Source organism: Carettochelys insculpta, chromosome 2, assembly GCF_033958435.1.
Source record: "Carettochelys insculpta isolate YL-2023 chromosome 2, ASM3395843v1, whole genome shotgun sequence".
NCBI lineage: Eukaryota > Metazoa > Chordata > Testudines > Carettochelyidae > Carettochelys > Carettochelys insculpta.
The window spans coordinates 201,757,776-201,778,123 of NC_134138.1; the positions used below are offsets into that span (position 1 = coordinate 201,757,776).

At 38.9% G+C, this 20,348-nt stretch overlaps 1 protein-coding gene across 1 annotated transcript in view; it reads left to right on the plus strand.

Moving 5' to 3' along the window:
• DYNC1LI1 (dynein cytoplasmic 1 light intermediate chain 1) overlaps positions 1-20,348 on the plus strand; it is a 49,745-nt gene that overhangs the window by 11,396 nt on the left and 18,001 nt on the right. Inside the window, exons 3-7 of the mRNA XM_074986124.1 lie at positions 6,881-6,997; positions 9,324-9,554; positions 12,449-12,618; positions 14,451-14,544; positions 17,891-18,026. Of these exons, the coding sequence (XP_074842225.1) occupies positions 6,881-6,997; positions 9,324-9,554; positions 12,449-12,618; positions 14,451-14,544; positions 17,891-18,026 (748 nt within the window). The remainder of the gene's footprint in view (positions 1-6,880; positions 6,998-9,323; positions 9,555-12,448; positions 12,619-14,450; positions 14,545-17,890; positions 18,027-20,348) is intronic.

Here is a 20,348-nt window from a genome sequence, read left to right on the forward strand (position 1 = left end):
TTGCTCTTTCGCTCTCATCTGGGGTTTTTACTGCTACTTCAGTAGCTGAGGTGCACTTAAAATGCAGGAGTTTATGCTATCTGTACGAATGCAACAATTTTTCTTACCCATGAACTTCAAGGGAAAAAGAGATCTGAGTACTGTTTCTGACTTACACATGTATGTGACTTCTCTTTTCTTGTTTCACCATCTATAAAATAAGGATTCTTATCAGGATTTTTGATACTTCGAACATCTTTGTAAAGCGCTTAAGACTTCTTTAGAGCCTTCAATTCAAAGATTTGAGTCATTTGCCTCAGTCCACGGGATTTCTTCCTGTGCTGAAGTTGTATTATCAAAGAATGGTTATGTGAAATGTGTAAGTAGTTTCTATTTGGAGTTGTGTTCAATTTCATTTTATATGCTACATTTTATGCATCACAGAGAGCCCTCAGCATGATAGTATGATAGCATGATAGAGATGTTTTTGTTTTGTTTTTTTAGTACAGAACTTGAATTAAATTCACCACTGTTTATTTTGATAATTTCTACAGATATCTGTATGCTGTGCATCAGTTCTGACAATGTAATTGTAAAAAGGCTGCTGCAGACCTCTAGAAAGTTTTTGAGCAGCTGATAATTAACCACTTCTTCCCTCCCACAAAGAGCAGGTAGTCAGTTTGTGACCCAAACTCACCACTCTTGGAGCTACTGATTTATTGGTATGTCACAGAATTCCTTGTAAACATATGTAGGGTCTGCTATGTAGTGGAGAAACAGCTTGTTAGGCTTGGAGATTTTTTGAAAGTATGTCACTAGATAGAATAAAACAGCAGAAATGTACCACTTTAAAGACTAACAAAATGATTTATTCAGTGATGAGCTTTCGTGGGACAGACCCAGTTCATCAGATTAATCTCATTTCCAATACAGACTGACATTTATAAGTACAGAGGACCCCAAAAATTACTTTTGAAAGAATGTGGCATGGCTTTCAAAAGGATTCTTCCGTTCCCATTTCAGGAACAGCGTCTTCTTTCAAAAGCTTGTTTAGAAAGAAAACCTCTGTAGACGCTTAGTGGGCCTTTTTTTTTTTTTCAAAAGAGCAGTCATCATGGCACTTGTTTTTTTTTTTTTTTTTTTTGGTTTTTTTTCAATCCCTGGCCCATTCTTTTGAAAGAGCAGAGGCTGCTTGGATGCTCTGTTTTGAAAGAGCAGATCACTCTTTTTATCTGAACAAAAAGCAGTCAAGTAGCACTTTAAAGACTAGCAAAATAGTTTATTTGGTGAGCTTTCGTGGGACAGACCCACTTTTTCAGACCATAGCCAGACCAGAACAGACTCAATATTTAAGACACAGAGAACCAAAAACAGTAAGCAAGGAGGACAAATCAGAAAAAGATAATCAAGGTGAGCAAATCAGAGAGTGGAGGAGTGGGGAGAAAGGTCAAGAATTAGATTGAGCCAAGTATGCAGATGAGCCCCTATTAGTGACTCAGAGTTCCCATCATGATTTAAACCATGTGTTAATGTGCCGAATTTGAATATAAAAGCCAGCTCGGCTGCTTCTCTTTCCAGAACGGTGCGATAATTCCTCTTCAGTAACGCACATACCTTGAGGTCACTGACAGAATACTCCATTCCATTAAAATGTTGACTAACTGGTTTGTGGATCTGGAGTGTTTTGATGTCTGTTTTGTGCCCGTTGACCCTTTGTCTAAGGGAGTTAGAAGTCTGTCCAATATACAAAGCATCTGAGCATTGTTGGCACATGATGGCATATATGATGTTAGTAGAGGAGCAAGAGAGAGTGCTTTTGTGTGTGCGAATGCACTCTTTCGAAAGAGATCTTCTGGAAGGTCTTCTTTCAAAAGATCTCTGTAATGTAGACATAGCCAATGAGCTAACTTGGAGTTAACTTCATACAAGGCCCTTTGGCAAATGTAATTGTTACACAAGTTATTTCTTGCTCATGATTCACCCTCCAAATTATGAAAACAAAAAGCAGTCAAGTAGCACTTTAAAGACTAGCAAAATGGTTTATTAGGTGACCATTTTGCTAGTCTTTAAAGTGCTACTTGACTGCTTTTTGTTTTGATAGTGTATAGACTAGCGCAGCTTCCTCTTTGTTATCCTCCAAATTATGGTGTTTGAAAAATGAGTGAATATTTACTAAAAGTCTCCCTGGGTAAAGAAACATTTACAAGAAGAAAATGAAAAATTATTTCATAAGAATTTAAAATTTTTTTTTTTTGTTTCTATAAATGTTTTATGAAGAAAATTTTCTCCTAACCCCAGGCCTGTTGGCTAGTGCTGTGCTAATTTTTCTATATCTACTCCAGCTGAAGAAAAAAAATTATTGGAGTGTTCTAATAAGAGTGAAAGTAAAACAGTAGTTTGTGCTATGCCTTTATTTCAGCTGAAGCTTAACATTGTGAGGGTGATTTTAGGGCTCAAGAATGAAATGCACCTTTTGTATAGTGCTTGTGTATCCTCTTTATGATATTAAACAAAATGTTGCGTGTAGAAAATGCAAAACGTGACTGAAGGGAATCAACTCCCATCAGCAGTATCACGTAACTGATGGCAGATATGTAAATATCTGTAGTATAGACTGCAAGTGTTCAGAGACTGCAGACATTTACTATATCACAAAAACAGCCTATCTAAACTACAGGTTTTTCTGTTGTTACTACAAAGTTAGGAAGTGCAGCTGAAAAGTTGCAGCAAAGAATGTAGGCATTGTTGCTCCATTCGTACATTGTGAAGGAAGCTTGAACTCTTTCTCTGGAAGAAAAAAACTTTAGTTATAACTGAGTCAGAAATTTGCGGCACAGTAAAGTGACAGTGTAGAAATAGCCTCATTGTTATAAATATTACCTGGAATCCTATGCAAAAGAGCATTTGTCGACCCCTAGTGAAAGAGAACTTCTCATTATGAAACATAATGGCAAAATGGCTTTAAAAAATGTTCACGTTCAATTAATGTACAAGAGCTTGAGAGTGTTAACTGTGTGGGAAATTTGAAGAATTAGCGGGTTACTTTAAGATAACCTGAGACAAATATCTGAGGGTGCTATAATCTTTAAAGGATCCAATTTTTATTTTAATTGATAATCCAGTTAACACTTATTTATAAGTTCTCAGAACTCAGTTTATACTCAAAAGCAAGTCCTTGTAATTTTGAGAATGAACAGTTTCTTAAATAGAAAACAGTGTAATAAGTGATCATTCCTACTGTGTGTGCAAAAATCATTCTGGTTTAACTATGGAAATTCAGGTGGCACATCAGTAATATGGATTCTTATAACAATATCCCCTGAGACTGGGAAATGTTAATTTATTGAGAATAATCACTGGCAGCATTTGAATAAGTTGTAAACTTAAGACCGTACTACTAGGCCCGTTGAACTCTCCCCCCTTCTTTAAGAGATCGTTGCATAACTAGTGTGAGGGGATGAAGAGAACAGCACCTCTTCAAGTATTTTAACTGATTTTTGTTACAGATGTGTACAGACACTTAAATCTTGGGCATAGTGTTAGGAAATGCTAGAATAATTTTATATTTTGGTTGGAAGTGAGTAGCAAAAAAGTCACAACGGTATCTTGCTCTTTAAAGTTGTATGTTAGATCCTTCAGGAGACCACGGTTCCTTTGGTTTTATAAAATAAGGATAAAATAAATGTGTTGTTAGATTCTTATCTGAGTATTATGGGAAACCACTATACTGCTATCCAGGATGCTTTGTTTGAAAAAATGATCGTTTGGTTTTGAGATTAGACCACAAGTTGACCAGTAAACATAAACATCTTTCTAGCAGGATGTGAAAAGCCAAACAGGGCTCCAAAAGCTATCTTTGCTCTTTGAGTTACATGCAAGTGATTGACCTGTGTGTGTAATAGTTAATAATTTTCTATATACTAAGTTTATGTAAATCTTCTTAATTTCAGTTAAATATATAGGTAACTGAAGCATGTTATACCTTCTAGTATATTAAACATTACATAACATAAAATGTATAAAAGAGAACCTGTGGAGTGAGATAGAGCAATAACAGTATGAACATAACTCTAATTGACAAAGTAATAAAATTACATATTGTTAACACAAAGGCTGATGTTCACAGACTGAATATAGTGAGGTTCAGCTCCTGTTAAAAATGGAAAAAATAGTAAGTATATTTCAGCCTGACTACTAATCAGACTCTGAAGGCATTCAATAAAGCAGGAATCAGTAAAATAAAAAACTTCTCCCCCTCAGTAAGGGGGAAAGTAAGATTTTTGCTGTTGTATATTCTGAGAAGAATAAGTTTCTTCTGTTATCTGTGAAACAATTCCTATGGCTAGTATTTCCTAATAATTTCCATTATAATCCACTGTTGTTATTTGCTTAACTTTTACAACTTTTAACATCTCTGGATACATTTTTCCATGTCTGTTCTCTTTCTGGAGAATAAAAATTAAGCAAAATGGTGGTCACTTTGAGAATGAGGCAAGAATATGTGATGCTTCCAGTGCTGAGTTCTTGTATTGTTTTTTAAATAGCTCTTGCCCCTGTGGTTTGGAGTATGACTTGAAACTTGGCATAGAAACAGTGCTGTCCATGAAAAACATGCTTGGATTTATCAGGACTACATCCTTTCATAATTTTTTGTGCATATGCAACAGATTTATTTTTCCACTCTTTCTTCTTTATTTTGAGGCCATTTCAGTAGCACTGTGTGCATGCTCCCATACCTTGTGAGCTGCCTGTCAGGAGAGTATACTCTGGGCTTGGGTCCAGAAGAATCATAAGCATTTTGCAGCAGTCTAGTTAAATGATCATATACTGTTTCCTAGGACCAGTGATTCATTCAGTACATAAGATAGCGTTCAGACAGTGAAGTAGCACATTCATTATCTCCATTATTTGCTATTACTACTTCAGACATGTATTATAAAATTAGGTTCTTGTCACCGGCACAGACTTCAGGAAGTTTGTCCTATAATGATTGTCAAATAGTTTTAGCAAGTCCTAACTGAACCTCGTCATGCTTTATTCAGTACACTAATCTAGCAAACAACAAGAAGTTTTGTGACACCTTATAAACTAACAGATATTTTGGAGCATAAGCTTCCGTGGGCAAAGACCCACTTCATCAGATGCATAAGACATGAGGTTGATGGATTTCTACTCAATGTGGCACTCACTCATGCATCTGACGAAGCGGGTCTTTGCCCATGAAAGCTTATACTCTGAAATATCTGTTAGTCTATAAGGTGTCACAGGACTTCTTGTTGTTTTTGAAGATACAAATTAACACAGCTCCTCTCTGATACTAATCTAGTAACTAATTCTGCTCACAGATGTTGTCACAGAGGAATGTTTCTGGATCCCTAGAAGTTTTTAGGTCCCAGCTTGACAGGGCCGTGACTGGGGTGATTTAGTTGGGATTAGTCTTGCTTTCATTAGAGGGCTGAACTTGATGACCTCCTGGGGTCTGTCTCTTCCAACCCTGTGATTCTAATGTGGTTTTGTTACATCTTCCCATACTGGGCAATGGAAGATGGCTGTAGTATGGAAGTGTAGGCTGGTTGTACCCCTGAGATCAAGAACACAAGCCAATTAACTCTCCTTTCTGGGGAAAATTGAACAAGTGCTAGGTTCCAGCAGGGCTGGGGGTAGGGAGAAATATGCCTTCGCTGCAGCAAAATGGTGACTTCTGTGTCAAGAATGCCAACTTCTCTGTTATGATGAGTGGGAGTGCTACAGTCACTAGTTACAGAATTGCAGAGTCCACATGATATTCACTGAAGTGGATAGAATAGTTACTGCTTATTTAGAGCTATTTCAAACTGCATGTGCATTTAGATAGGCATCACGTAGTTCATGTTTTTGATATGATATTTGAAATCATGAGGACTAGAAACATCTTTCAAAGGACAGAGAAGAAACTGTGGCGCCTTTCTCCACACAATACATTCCTTTTAACCTGCCCTTCTAATTGATTACTTAACCATCCTGGTGGAGGATTGCTTGAAGTCTGCAGTCATGGCATCCAGGGAACTACTTTTGGGAAAACTAATCTGCCTCAGGAGAGTGTTGTTCCATTCTTGGTTTCCTAGTCCTCATTTGAAAACATTTGTGCAATCTTTCAAAAACCAGTTAAATGCAAAAGTTAATTTTAAACTACTGCACTTTCCAATTGATTTTATAGTATTTGTAGGATATTTGAGTAGTTGGCATACTGGCTGTGAAAGTATTCCTAAGGGAAAAACAATACAGGTTGAACCCCTCTAGTCTGGCGCACTTTCATCTGGCAAAATCTTGGTCCAGTGTGATTATAATGGGTGTGACCAAGTTTCCAGTGATCCTGGCTCTGTGTCCTGTGGCATTATTTTGCTTTAATGTGTCCCTAAATGTCTTCTAGGAGCCCAATAAGCAGTGGAAGTGTTGGTAATGCTGCCAGACAACACTGACCTCCTGTGGTTCGGCATATTCTCTTGTTTGGCACTGGTCAGGTCCATAGGGTACTGTACTCGAGATGTTTAATCTATACTTTGCATTCTGATGGATTGAATTGAAATCTAGGCTTTTATGGACTTCGGTTTTGATGTTCAGTGTGGTTTAACTTAAAGAAATAGTTAATGATTGGGCAATGCTCCAAAAATATACATTAAGCTAGAAAAAAAGAATGAAAATACTACAGTGGAAAAAATTAATTATGTCTGTTATGTTACATTGAGACTGATATGTCGTTGGAATACATCAAACATCCAAATACTTTTAGATTTGCATGCGATTCCACCTGAGTGACTTTCATTGTTACTTTGTATTCCACTGTGCCCCAAAAGAAACTGTAAGCAACATTATTTAAAGATTTTTTTTCTCTCTATTAACTTCTGTCATTTTTTTTCTCTAGGGGAAGATGGTGCAGGTAAAACTAGCTTAATAGGCAAACTTCAAGGAATAGAGGAGTATAAGAAAGGAAGAGGAATGGAGTACTTGTACTTAAATGTGCATGATGAAGATAGAGACGGTAAGTATCAGTTAGAAGATTTTGTTTTAAACTGTATGGTTTACCAGCTCATAATGGGATATGGAGTTTTTAATTTTCTAGGTCACTTGATCAAATTTAGCCAAGGCCATTAGTAACACTTATTTCAAGAAGCAGTTACGTTTATGTGAAACATGTGTCTGCTTCCCAATAAACATGTATCCGTGTAACGGAAACCATCATGTTTCTACCTTTGTTTAGACTGTGAGGATAGAATGGTGTTGTATGTTTTAAAATACTTTATTTGCATTACCATAGTCCCTAGGAGCCCCGCTCAAAGACCAGGTCTCCCTTAAACTTGGTGCTATACGAAGAGTAAACAAAAAAAATGATCTTTGCCCCTAGGAGCTTACATTATATAGGATGAGACAACAGCCCAACAGGAAAATAGACAGAAACACAATGGTATTGGTCAGCATTATTAATAGGAGTCTCAGCGTGTTAATAATTTAACAGTTGCCAAGTATTGTATAGATATATCACAGGAGAAGATGGTTCTAAGGAGGTGTTTGATGTGGGGAAAATGAGGTAGCATTGTGGATATTTATGGGGAGCCCATCCCAAATATGACGGGTAGCCGGTGGCAAAAGCTGAATGTGCTTGTTTGAAAATTCAAGAAAAGTGAGAGTTTATGTTGCTAGCTCTGAGAAGAGGGGTGGGGGTGCAGTATGCTGTCTGGGAGGTAGCTCAGGGCTAGGACTTGGAGTGCAGGAAGTGATATGGAGTGCTGGCTACAGGAGGGGGTTGGTGTGCAGTCTTCTGCCAGCAGTAGCACTGGAAAAATTCTTGATTTGGAGGTGCTGGGCTTCACCCTCTTACAGCCCTGTCCACAACCCTCACTGCTCCTTAGAACTGTGGCCAAAACCTGGACGTGCTGCAGGACACACCACATCCTGATTTCCTGCACGTGTTCCCTCCAGGCAGCATGTAACACATGTGGGTCAGTGAGGCTGTGACAGGTCCATCAATGGCTATTAGCCAGGATGGGCATGGAGGGTGTTCCTAGCCTCTGTTTGCAGAGGCTGGAAATGGGCGGCAGAGAATTGATCGCTTGATGATTACCTGTTCTGTTCATTCTCTCTGGGGCACCTGGCATTGGACATTGTGGGAAGACAGCATATTGGGCTTGATGGACCTATGGTGTGACCCATTATGGCTGTTCTTAAGCTGAAGTTACAGAATATGAATGTGGAAAATTGTGAGGAAAGGAGAGGGAGATCCAAGAGTCAAAATTAAGGAGAGAAGCTGATGTGGAGGAGTTGGATGGACTATGGATGCCAATCTGGAATGGGATAGATGAGAACAGTTGTATTCAGCACTGCTCAAGAGGAGAGAGTGGAATATGGGAGGAGGGAAGAGAACAGGAGAAATCCCAGTACAAACACCACAGTCTTAGGCTGGGGAGTGTAAGAAGGAGAGGCCTCTGTAAGAGGGTAGAGCAAGGGTCAGTAAACCCCACCTCCCCACCCCCCAGCACAGGTGCCAGGCATGGCACATGAGCTGATTTTCATTGACACGCGAGGTGGGAGTTCAGCCACACCTCTCTTCCCCCATGCAGCTGGGAGATTGCTCCAAGCCATGCTACCTGTGGATTAACAAAAGACCAGCTAATGCTATCAGCCACCACCTAAATGGTAAAGCTCTGCATCTTAATTTATTAATGAAGTTTTCGTAAGTAGGAGTATTAGTAGCTTTAAAAAAGTATCACTGGCACTCACTGTACATAGAGGTCAAAAGGTCAGGTTTCAGCACTCCGCCTTGGAAAGGTTGCTGACCCCTGGAATAGAAGAAGGGATCAAATTTTGAGAGCCAAAAGCTGGAGAGGGCAAAATATGAAGAGGTCATAGATTACTGTGATCTTTTTAGATATGTTTTGATTATTGAATTCATAATTATTCTTACTGTAACAGTTGTTTTATGCTAATAACTGAAGATTAAAATTTTAAAATACTTAATAAAAATATTACACAACTGCTAAGTGTTACGCTGAGATAACAACATGCTTTCACTTTCAGGTGTTTGCTTTAGGGAAGTTAAGATGCATTTGAAGTGTTTCTCTTTTTTTTAAAGAAGGTAACTTGTTTGCTGATAAATTACAGACATAAAGTATTCGAAGATGGTACATGTTCCTTGATTTTTGCATACTTTTTCGTGGAGACAAAGAACTTAAAAATCTGATATTAGAATTGTGTTCGACAGTTCTATTAATGTGCTAACCATGATCCAGTAGGACCACATTTTAAAAGGGCAACTTGCAAGACATAAACTAACATTTGATTTTTTTTTTTTTTTTTTTTTTTAATTACAGACCAAACAAGATGTAATGTGTGGATTTTGGATGGTGACCTTTATCATAAAGGTCTCCTTAAATTTGCAATGGAAGCTAACTCTCTAAAGGACACTCTGGTTATGCTGGTTGTAGATATGTCTAGGCCTTGGACAGCATTGGATTCCTTACAAAAGTGGGCAAGTGTCGTAAGAGAGCATATTGACAAATTAAAAATTCCTCCTGAAGACATGAAAGAAATGGAACAAAAGAGTGAGTACTTTAAAAGATCTACACTGTTGAAATTACATATACTCAATGTTTTTGAACTGTTTAACTTCTGATGCAAACTTTTTATTCTTTAGAAACAAAGTAGAGTAATGACCTTGAGGTAGGTTAGGTAAATTGTTCTATTAAAGTATCTTAAATGCATAAGTAATAGTCTGTTTTAAAAAAAAGAACTTCGTATTGTCATATAAGTTTTAATTTCTAAAAGCCTTGTCCTCAAATTCTTGCCTTGAAGTTCTGTTATGACTGTACAGCAGGGTTGGGGAACCTGACCCACAGAAAAATCAGTCCAGGCCACACTGTTACCTTTTTGCCCCGCAGCTGAGGAGGAGATGTGACCCCCATCTCAGAAACAGAAAAGATACTTGCCTCACTATCCTCAAACTCCACCCCAGAGGCTAGGGGGACCAGGGCTAGTAGATTTAGTGGGGCTCCCCAGGCTTTGGGGTGGTGCTAAAAATGAGGAGGGGACTGCTGGGGAATGCGCTGTGATTGGGATGTGGGATCTGAAAGGGGCAGTACAGGAGCAAAGTCGGGGGGTGTGGGTAGGTAGGAGGGTGCGGAAGGGTCTGGGGGTGTGGGGTCTTGTGAGAGCAAGTATGGGTGCTGGTTATGAAAGAGGAGTGGGATTACAGGGTCGGGGGTGCAGAGTAGGGAACAGGAGGCACTTATCTGGTGCAGCTTATAGGGGGTGGCACACAAGTGGCTCTTCATGGCTCTGTGTGCTGCAGGGAACAGCCCCCATCATTCTCATTGGCTGCAATTCACCTCCCCCTCCCCCATGGCATGCAGAGCCTGCGGCCTGGATCTAGCCTGCCAGCTTGCCTGACTTGGGCCACTGAGGCTCAGGACTCCCCACCTCAATCACATCCCCTGCTACTTAATCACAGAAATGACCTTGGACTTGTCGCCACAGTATGCAGATCATGCCACTGACACTTGCCTTCCTGCTCTCTTCAGGGGCTCCCCATCACCCTGTCCTTCTGGGTTAGAAGCTCTGGTCTCTGCTAGGCAAAAACACAAAGCTGGGGTTGCTGACCCTCTAGAGAGCAACAGATGCTGAGCCAGTTCAACTCTGGGATGGCTCAGCTATAAGATATCAGCACGCAGGAAAGAGCCCCCCACCCCACCCAGAATGGACCAAAACCCCAAATAAATCTATCTTTCTTTGTCTAAAAGTTTTGCATAGAAAAAGTTCAAGGTCAGGTCAGCCCTCTTTATCAATGAAAAGAGAGAGGAACAGTGGTTGCTGTATCCCCCTCCTCCCTCTAGTAACAGTTACTAATACAAGGCTTAATAGTAAACAAAAGTGTTTTTATTAAGTACAGAAAGTAAGATTTTAATTGTTCACAAGTGAAAACAATCAGGTCTAAGTAAGTTACTAAGCTAACACAGACAAAAGAAAAACCACTAATTCTAATTTTGTTACACAACGGTTCTTACCTTAAACAGTTAGGCTATGGTTACTCTACGGTTTGAATCTGGAAAGAGAAACCCCACACCCAAACATCATGCTCGAAAGAGGAGGGCTGTTTCGAGCATGGAATTTTGCTCCCCCTAACCCTCATTGTGAGAACCTATCTATCGCACAGTTCCCTCATCCCTGTAGTATTCTGGATATGCTCACTGGTCCTTGACATCTTCTCTCGGCGCATTTTCTTCATTTCCCCTCCGGTGTTACGCAAACATCAGTTTTTCCCATTGGAAGCAAGGAAAAGTAGGGCACCCGCAGACATGGCAAAGTTAACAGAAATCTTTCTTTTGTAACTGAATTATCAAGGACTTAATAAAAATCAGCAAGTGTGTCTTCTGAACTGACCATTCACTCACTGACTGTTTCCCTCTCCTCACCCCAACCCCGATGATTTCATCTGATCTCTGAAAATAACACAGGGACCCTGAAAAGCTTGATAGAGTAGCTGAGGGGAGGATATTTGGCTTTCCAGTGCACTATTCGGCTTCTATGCACAGCCTGTGTTCTCAGCTGGCCGATCCACTGACTGTACTCCCTCCCATGATTGCATCCAATCCCTGAAAGTAATGCAGGGACAGACTATTCTCAACTGGCCCTCCACCCACTCTTTCCTGCATGAAGCAGTGCGGGGTTAGAAGAAAGAGGATAGAAAAATCTAGGAAAAAAGATTGTCTTCCCTCTTCACTGCACAAAGTGCATCCACACACACAACACCAGATCACAAGAGTGATCTGCTGTTTTGAACAAGAGTGTCCACACTGCCCCTGCTCTTTTGAAAAAACGGTCCAAGGATCAAAAAATCAGGCCCCATGAGGACTGCTCTCCCGGGGGGGAGGGAAGGGCCTGCGGGGCATCTACACACATTTTCTTTTGAAAGAAGCTTTCAAAAGAAGGCGCTCATCCAGAAATGGGAGCGGAAGAGTGCTTTCAAAAGGAGAGCCGCATTCTTTCAATTTATTTCGAAAGAATGCTTTTTGTGTGTAGATACTCTGCAGGATCTTTTGAAAGAACCCCCTTTTTTTTCAAAAAATTTTTTGGAAGAACTTGCTAATGTAGACACAGCCTATTGCAGAGCAGACCTGATTGAGACCTCTAGGCACTTCCAGAATAAAATGTGAGCAGTAATTGTATTCATACTGTCCTGTTTATAGACTGCGTGCTTAAAATTCTTTAAACTTAATGTTTTCCTGTACATTTCTTTCCAGTCATTGGTGTGTCAGATACTAGACTTACTAGTAGCCTTGTACACTATACAGGCCAAATATTACTGGCAGTATTTCATGCACTTTTTTGCACATTTAAAAAAAAAAAAAGCATACAGTAAGCAGATTTTGGTGATGGGAAGAATTATTGTTGAAATAATATGTGCTTTACCTTTATAGATGATGATTTTCTTTTTTTTCAGTGGTAAGAGATTTCCAAGAATATATAGAACCGGGAGAGGAATTTCCAACTTCTCCACAAAGAAGAAACACATCAATGCAGGAAGACAAAGATGACAGTGTGATTTTACCTTTGGGTGCAGATACACTAACCTGTAACTTAGGCATTCCAGTAGTAGTAGTTTGTACAAAGGTCTGTTTCAAATTTAGAATTGTTTTTGCATATTTTACTTTGTGTCCTTCTGATTTATAGGTGATGGGCAAAATTTGGATCTTCTAAACTGAAGAAAGTACTCTGGATTCTAAATATTTTGGGGGGTGGTCTTCTTCCCAATAAGAATTTAAAAGCTGCTTTTTTTTGTTGTTGAGCTTAGACGTTTTTCTCTCTTGAAATTAACACTTCTCTGAATATGTTGATCCAAGTAAGCAAAGATGTCAGAACATATGAGGTACTATTGTAGGAATCCTCTTACTCTGGGTATATTAAAACATAGTGACAGTTCTGGGAGAAAAGTCAATTTTACTGTATAGAAAGTTAAAATAAGGGTAAAATGATGTAAATTCTGAGGCTCCTTCACATAGTGTTTTAATTATTGTACTGTTAACAGTAGTAAATCAAGCATTCTAAAGTTGTGAACTTCCAAAGTTTAGATTTTTCCTGAAGCCTTAATATATACAAATGGGTTTATGTTTAGGTCCTCAGGTTAGATGTAGATGTAACTTGATTTAAGCAACTCATCAGTTCATAAATTTAAATAACCCTGTTAACATCTTTATCATTCTAGTGAATCTTTGACGATTGATTTAATCAAGCAACATGAACATAGTATTCAAAGATACTGATACCCATAGCAGAACCACCACATGTTGCAAATAAAAAACAAAAACAAAAAATCTGAACTGTCAAAGTAGCAATCCCCTGAGACCAATTCATGTTCTTGGTGCATCTGTTAGTGTAGATTTTCACCTGTTTCAGCTGTACTCCCAGTATATAAAACATTAGAAATGCTTCTGCAGACTGTAGGGATAGTCATCCCAGTGTAGGGATATAATCCATAAATGTACTTTGAATATTACAAAGAAGTACTATAGCATGATTTCTGTCAACAAGAGGTAGCATGCAGACCAAGAAGTTGAAGTCTCACTTAATTACTGATTGGCTCACTTTTCTAACAGAAATAGGTCTGTTGTGTGCCTAAGCTTTCTCAAATAAATCTGACATGGCTACAAAAAATGCCACCATTACCACATCTACAGCCTGATCAGGGTCTCTTTAAACAAAGTTAGACTAATATAGTTCCATGTTTTGGGTAGGGTTTTCCCATCTTGCGGAAATTGTTTAAATTGACTTGTCATATAAATACGTAAGTGGCTTAATTTTCATGTAGTCTGACCTTCCTCTTACAAATGGAGAGTATTGCAAAAAATTGGGTTCTTTGGTTAGTTTCTGCATTAATATTTCCCAGTTTTTAGGATTCTTCCGTTATGTCTTCTCCTTCACTTTCAGTAGTTGCATAACTGACTATCTTAGCAAGGTAGATTTGGATATAGTTCTCTTAATATCCATTTCCTTTTGTTCCTTCAATGGCATGGATGTAAATAAGCTGTATCTTCAGCATGTCCTAGCTCAGGGAATAAAAGAATTAGCTTGTCAGACTGTTATTGTCATTGTCACTTCACCACTTGGCTGATAGCACTTATGTTCTGAAGGGGTTTTAGCTATTGCGGTAACGTTTTGATTTCAACACGGAGAGTCCTCCACTCTGTTTGTTCCATTGCATCTGAAAAATGTGCAATACTTGCCATTCCGTATCCAGTTGGAGCTCTCTGCCTTTAGTGCTGCTTCTAATGCTGCCTGTGTCTGTTGTAGGTTCACAAATATGTTCCTTAATTTGTTCCATATGGATTGTTAAATGTCTGGACAGTCCCCCCCCCCCCACCCCCGGTCTCCTAACTGGAGGAATAATGACACTATTTTTAAAAGATGGTGAACATGCAATATTCCCTTTTTTTTTAACTTGACAGTGTGATGCCATTAGTGTCCTGGAAAAAGAACATGACTACAGAGATGAACACTTTGACTTCATTCAGTCACACATTCGCCAGTTTTGTTTACAGTGTATCCTTTTTAAGTTTCAAATACATAATAATGGCACATCTGTAACCCTTATAAGATGCTAATTGTGACAAACTTGTGTGGCTTGAACATAATTCATGTAGAAACTAGCCTGAGTTTCCCCTCACTGGGTGGCTGGCTTCACTGAACCAAGCTTCCCTAAAAGAGATTGTGTTACACTGGGCCATTTCAGGTTTAACCTTCTTTGTAACGTAAGATTCTGTGGATTTGTTTTTGAACAGAGGCATCTAGAAGGCCTGCAAAACTTCTTGTCCATGGCTTCCTCAACTTTCCTCACTATCCCTTTCATAATAAAATACTAAGTAGGTTCATTGGGGACCATTTGCCAACTAAAACATTTGAGTTTAAAATGTCCCCTGAAATGAAAACTTACCAACAGTTAAGATATTCTCACTTCAGTTCACACATGAGGCTATTTCAGCCATACTTGATTACAAGGCATGTAATCATTTTGTCATGACTATTGGATTGGCATTTTGTAGTGCTGAAGAGTTCTCCAACACTTGGAGAACTTTTCAGCACTCAGGTTACTCAACATTTTTGTGAATATTAAAGATGTAGGGAAAAATACATAACTGCATATAGGGATAAGTTGGCTTTGCTTACTTTAGAGGCACGTATATAGAGAGATTAGGCTCAAGTGGTCAGTATTTTTCTTAAGTTCCCAGTGTTCCCACACGTGGCAACATTACAGAAGAACCTCAGAGTTACAAACTGGCCAGTTAGCCATACATCTCATTTGGAACTGAAATACACGATTAGGTAGCAACAGGAACCAAAAGTGCAAATATAGTACAATATTACATTTTCAACAATTTTAAAAAAAAAGAGGGGAAATCAGTATTTTTCTTCATAGTAACATTTGAAAGTATTGTATAAACTCCATGTTGTAAACTTTTGGAAGAACAACCATAATGTTTTTTTCCAGTGCTTCATACACTTCAGAATAATGAACAATATCCATTTCTGAGGTGCTTATAACTCTGAGGTTCAACTGTATTATAGACCGTTTTACTCTTAGTCATCTAACCTGGCAGAGAGCAGGTCTAGAAGACGTTTAAAAATCCAGCCACTTATTCAGACCATTTTACTAGCACTGGAGCTGTAGTGAAGAAAAATGTTGAGAAAGATAGTGTAGTCAACACCATACAGAAAATATTGGCTACTTACACTTCAGGAACTTGAGGCTCTAGTAAAGATTGACACAGTGCGTGTTCTGAATAATTTATAGCATCTGTGCCAGCAACCAAATTGCAAATTTGACACTCGGTACAATACAAATGTGTATAACCAAAAGGTGAGGAGGAGGATATCAAGTGATAGCTAGTTTTTATGTAGCGGTATTGTCCAGACATACAACTTGGCGTTTTTAAAATTTAGGATCTTATCAATAGGTATTAACAGAGAGAGCCATGCTAGTCTATATACTATCAAAACAAAAAAGCAGTCCATTAACATTTTAAAGACTAACAAAATAATTCATTGGGTGTTGACCTTTCATGGGACAGACCCACTTCTTCAGACCTTAACCATACCAGAACAGACTCAATATTTAAGGCACAGAGAACCAAACACAGTAATCAAGGTTGACAAATCAGAAAAATATTATCAAGATGAGCAAATCAGAGAGCAGAGGGCCAGAAGAGGGGAGGGGGGGAGCCAAGAATTAGATAAAGCTAAGTATGCAAAAGAGCCCCTACAATGAGCTAGAAAATTCCCATCACGGTCAAACCACATGTTAATGTGTTGAATTTGAATATAAAAAAGAGTTCAGCAGCCTCTCTTTCCAAACAGCTTTGAAAATTCCTTTTCAGTAAAAAACAAACTTTCAGGTCGTTAACAGAATGGCCCACTCCATTAAAGTGCTGGCTGACAGGTTTGTGAATCAGGAGTGTTTTTATGTCTGTTTTGTGCCCATTAATTATTTGTCTAAGAGTTTGAAGTCTGTCCAATATACAAAGCATCTGGGCATTGCTGGCACATGATGGCATATATGATGTTAGTTTAAGAACATGAGAATGTGCCTGTGATTCTGTGAATAACCTGGTTAGGTCCAGTAATGGTATCTCCAGAATATATAAGTGAACAAAGTTGGCAACGGGCCTTGTTGCAAGAAGTTCCAGGTTTGGTGTTCCTGCGGTCTAGACTGTGGTTGTTGATGAGAATGCTCATAAGGTTGGAAGGTTGTCTGCAGGAGAGAACTGGTAGTAGAAATCCCACTGGATATCAGCCTAGCAGTTAACAAAAGGAAAGTTCTGAGTTGAATTACACATGCTGCAGTACACCTTTTAAACTGCTTTGGAGGCATTCAGCGTCTAGTACCCATTTCAGTTCTTTTAAAGTTTGCCAGACCCTCTTAGAGTCCCACTTTCTTCAACATTATTTCCTCAAGCCCTTCAGCATTTAGAAAAGACAAAACACTCGCTGAAAGTATTAAATATTTTCCTTAATGTTTGTTACATAATCTAAAGATGGATGTACAGTAGAAGCTTGATTATCCGGGATCCCTCGAAACTGGGTTGCTGGATAATCAAATCTGCCAGATAGCTGAGTGGGGCCGGAGGGGGTGCCCCGCTCCCGCAGGCTAGGGAGTAGGGAGGGGAGGACACTAGACTAGCAGTGCTTCTGGCCCTGCAGCAACTGACTCTCTGGTCCAGGGGGAAGGATGGTCTCACAGCAGCTTTCCAGAGTGCCATTTAACAGTGTGCTGATTATCCTAGGGCCAGATAACATAGCTTGTACTGCACAGCTATTTGGAGAAATATAACTAAAAGTTTTTAAAGACTCTAGAAGATCAATACCATCTTACTTTCCTTTTGATGTTGGCAGCTAGTTTCAGGCATCTCAACTAACATTGCATATCTATATTGACATATACTCAGACCTCACAGGGAAGAAACTGATGCCTTTCTTTTATAAGGTCTAAGTCTGCTCCTTTTATTTGAAAAAGAAATTCTATGTAGAATTGAGAGGGGTTTTTTGGAAAAACTGCAGCTTCACTTAGTGCTATTGCTGTGACTAATTTTGAGAGTTTGCCATTTAATATTTTGCTAGCACTGTGGGCTTTTCTTTGGGGATGGGAAGAGCCTATTGCTGCTATAATGTACAACCAACTCACTACATGGAAGTATTTATTCTCCCCAGCTTTTTCAGTTACTAAATATGTTTATAGAATTGTTTCATTTCAATTATTTTGTTTTCTTTTGAATAGTACTAGTAGTTGTAAAATTTGCGTTTGGAAATGGTGAGCAGTATTCCTAAAATGTTAGTTGAAAACTTAACAGCTTGAGTTAGTAAAACCTGATTTTCTTTTAACAAATGTGTTCAGATGGCGCTGCACTTATTTACACTTCAGTAAAGGAAAATAAAAATATCGATTTAGTGTATAGGTATATTGTCCAGAAATTATATGGATTTCCTTTCAAAGTGTCTGCTGTTGTTGTGGAAAAAGATGCAGTATTTATGTAAGTTTATCGTCATTTATTAAATATTCATGCATGTAAACATTTGTATCAGCGCAGTATAACATACCTAATAAGTAGGGTCCTATCAAATTCATGGTGCATTTGAGTCAATTTCGTGATCATGGGAATTTTAAAATCTTCAATTTAATGATTTTAGCTATTTAAATCTGAAATTTTACAGTCTTGTAATTGTAGGGTTCCTACCCCAAAAAAGGAGTGGGGGCGCACACAGTTATTGTAAAGGCATAGAATTCTAGAATACTAGGACTGGAAGGTACCTTGAGAGGTCATTGAGTCCAGCCCCCTGCCCTCATGGCAGGACCAAGTACTGTCTAGACCATCCCTGATAGACATTTATCTAACCTGTTCTTAAATATCTCCAGAGATAGAGATTCCATAACCTCTCTAGGCAATTTATTCCAGTGTTTGATCACCCTGACAGTTAGGAACTTTTTTCTAATGTCCAGCCTAAACCTCCCTTGCTGCAGTTTAAGCCCATTGCTTCTTGCTCTATCCTCAGAGGCCAAGAAGAACAAGTTTTCTGCATCCTCCTTATGATACCCTTTTAGATATATGAAAACTGCTTTCATGTCCCCCCTCAATCTTTTTTTTTCCCCCAAAATAAACAAGCCCAGTTCTTTCAGCCTTTCTTCATAGGTCATGTTCTCTAGACGTTTGATCATTCTTGTTGCTCTTTTCTGGACCCTTTCCAATTTCTCCACATTTTTCTTGAAATGCAGTGCCCAGAACTGGACACAATAGTCCAACTGAGGCCTAACCAGTGCAGAATAGAACGGAAGAATGACTTCTCATGTCTTGTTCACAACACACCTGTTAATGCATCCCAGAATCATGCTTGTTTGCTTTTTTTTTTTTTTTTTTTTTTTTTTTGCAACAGCATCACACTGACTCATATTTAGCTTGTGGTCCACTATAAACCCTAGATCCCTTTCTGCCATACTCCTTCCTAGACAGTCACTTCCTGGTCTGTATTTGTGAAACTGATTGTTTCTTCTTAAGTGCAGCACTTTGCATTTGTCTTTATTAAACTTCATCCTATTTACCGCAGACCATTTCTCCACTTTGTCCAGATCATTTTGAATGTTGACCCTATCCTCCAAAGCAGTTGCAACCCCTCCCAGCTTGGTATCATCTGCAAACTTAGTAAGTGTATTTTCTATGCCCATATCTTAAATTGTTTATGAAGATATTGAACAGAACCTGTCCCAAAACAGACTCCCTGCGGAATCCCTCTTGTTAAACCTTTCCAGCAGGATTGAGAACCATTAATAACTACTCTGAGTATGGTTATCCAACCAGTTTTGCATCCACCTTATAGTAGCCCCATCTGAGTTGTAATTGCCTCGTTTATTGATAAGAATATCATGCGAGACTGTATCAAGTGCCTTACTAAAGTCCAGGTACACCACATCCACCACTTGTCCCTTATCCACAAGGCTTGTTATCCTATCAAAGAAAGCTATCAGATTGGTTTGACGTGATTTGGTCTTTACAAATCCATGCTGGCTCTTCCCTGTTACCTTACCTCCTTCCAAGAGTTTGCAGATGATTTCTTTAATTACTTATCCCATTATCTTTCCTGGCACAGAAGTTAAACTGACTGGCCTGTAGCTTCCCGCATTGTACTTATTCCCCTTTTTATAGGTAGGCACTATATTTGCCTTTTTCCAGTCTTCTGGAATCTCTCCTGTCTCCCATGATTTTCCAAAGATGACAGCTAAAGGCTCAGGTACATCCTCTATTAACTCCTTGAGCATTCTGGGATGCATTTCATCAGGCCCTGGTGACTTGCAGACATCTAATTTTTCTAAGTGCTTTTTAACTTGTTCTTTTGTTATATTATCTTCTAAACCTACCCGTTGGCCGCTAGCATTCACTGTTAGGTGTTCCTTCTTCAGAGTTCTCGGTGAAGGCCGAAGCAAATAAGTCATTAAGCATCTCTGCCATTTCCAAGTTTCCTGTTACTGTTTTTCCCTCCTCACTGAGCAATGGGCCTACCCTATCCTTAGTCTTCCTCTTGCTTCTAATGTATTTATAAAAAGTCTCCTTGTTTCCCTTTATGCCTGTAGCTAGTTTGAGCTCGTTTTGTGCCTTTGCCTTTCTAATCTTGCCCCTGGGATTCCTGTGTTGTTTGCCTATATTCATCCTTTTTAATTTGTCCTAGTTTCCATTTTTATATGACTTTTTTTTATTTTGAGATCATGCAAGATCTCTTGGTTAAGCCAAGGCAGTCTTTTGCCATATTTTCTATCTTTCCTACATAGCGGAATAGCTTGCCTTTAGGCCCTTAATAATGTCCCT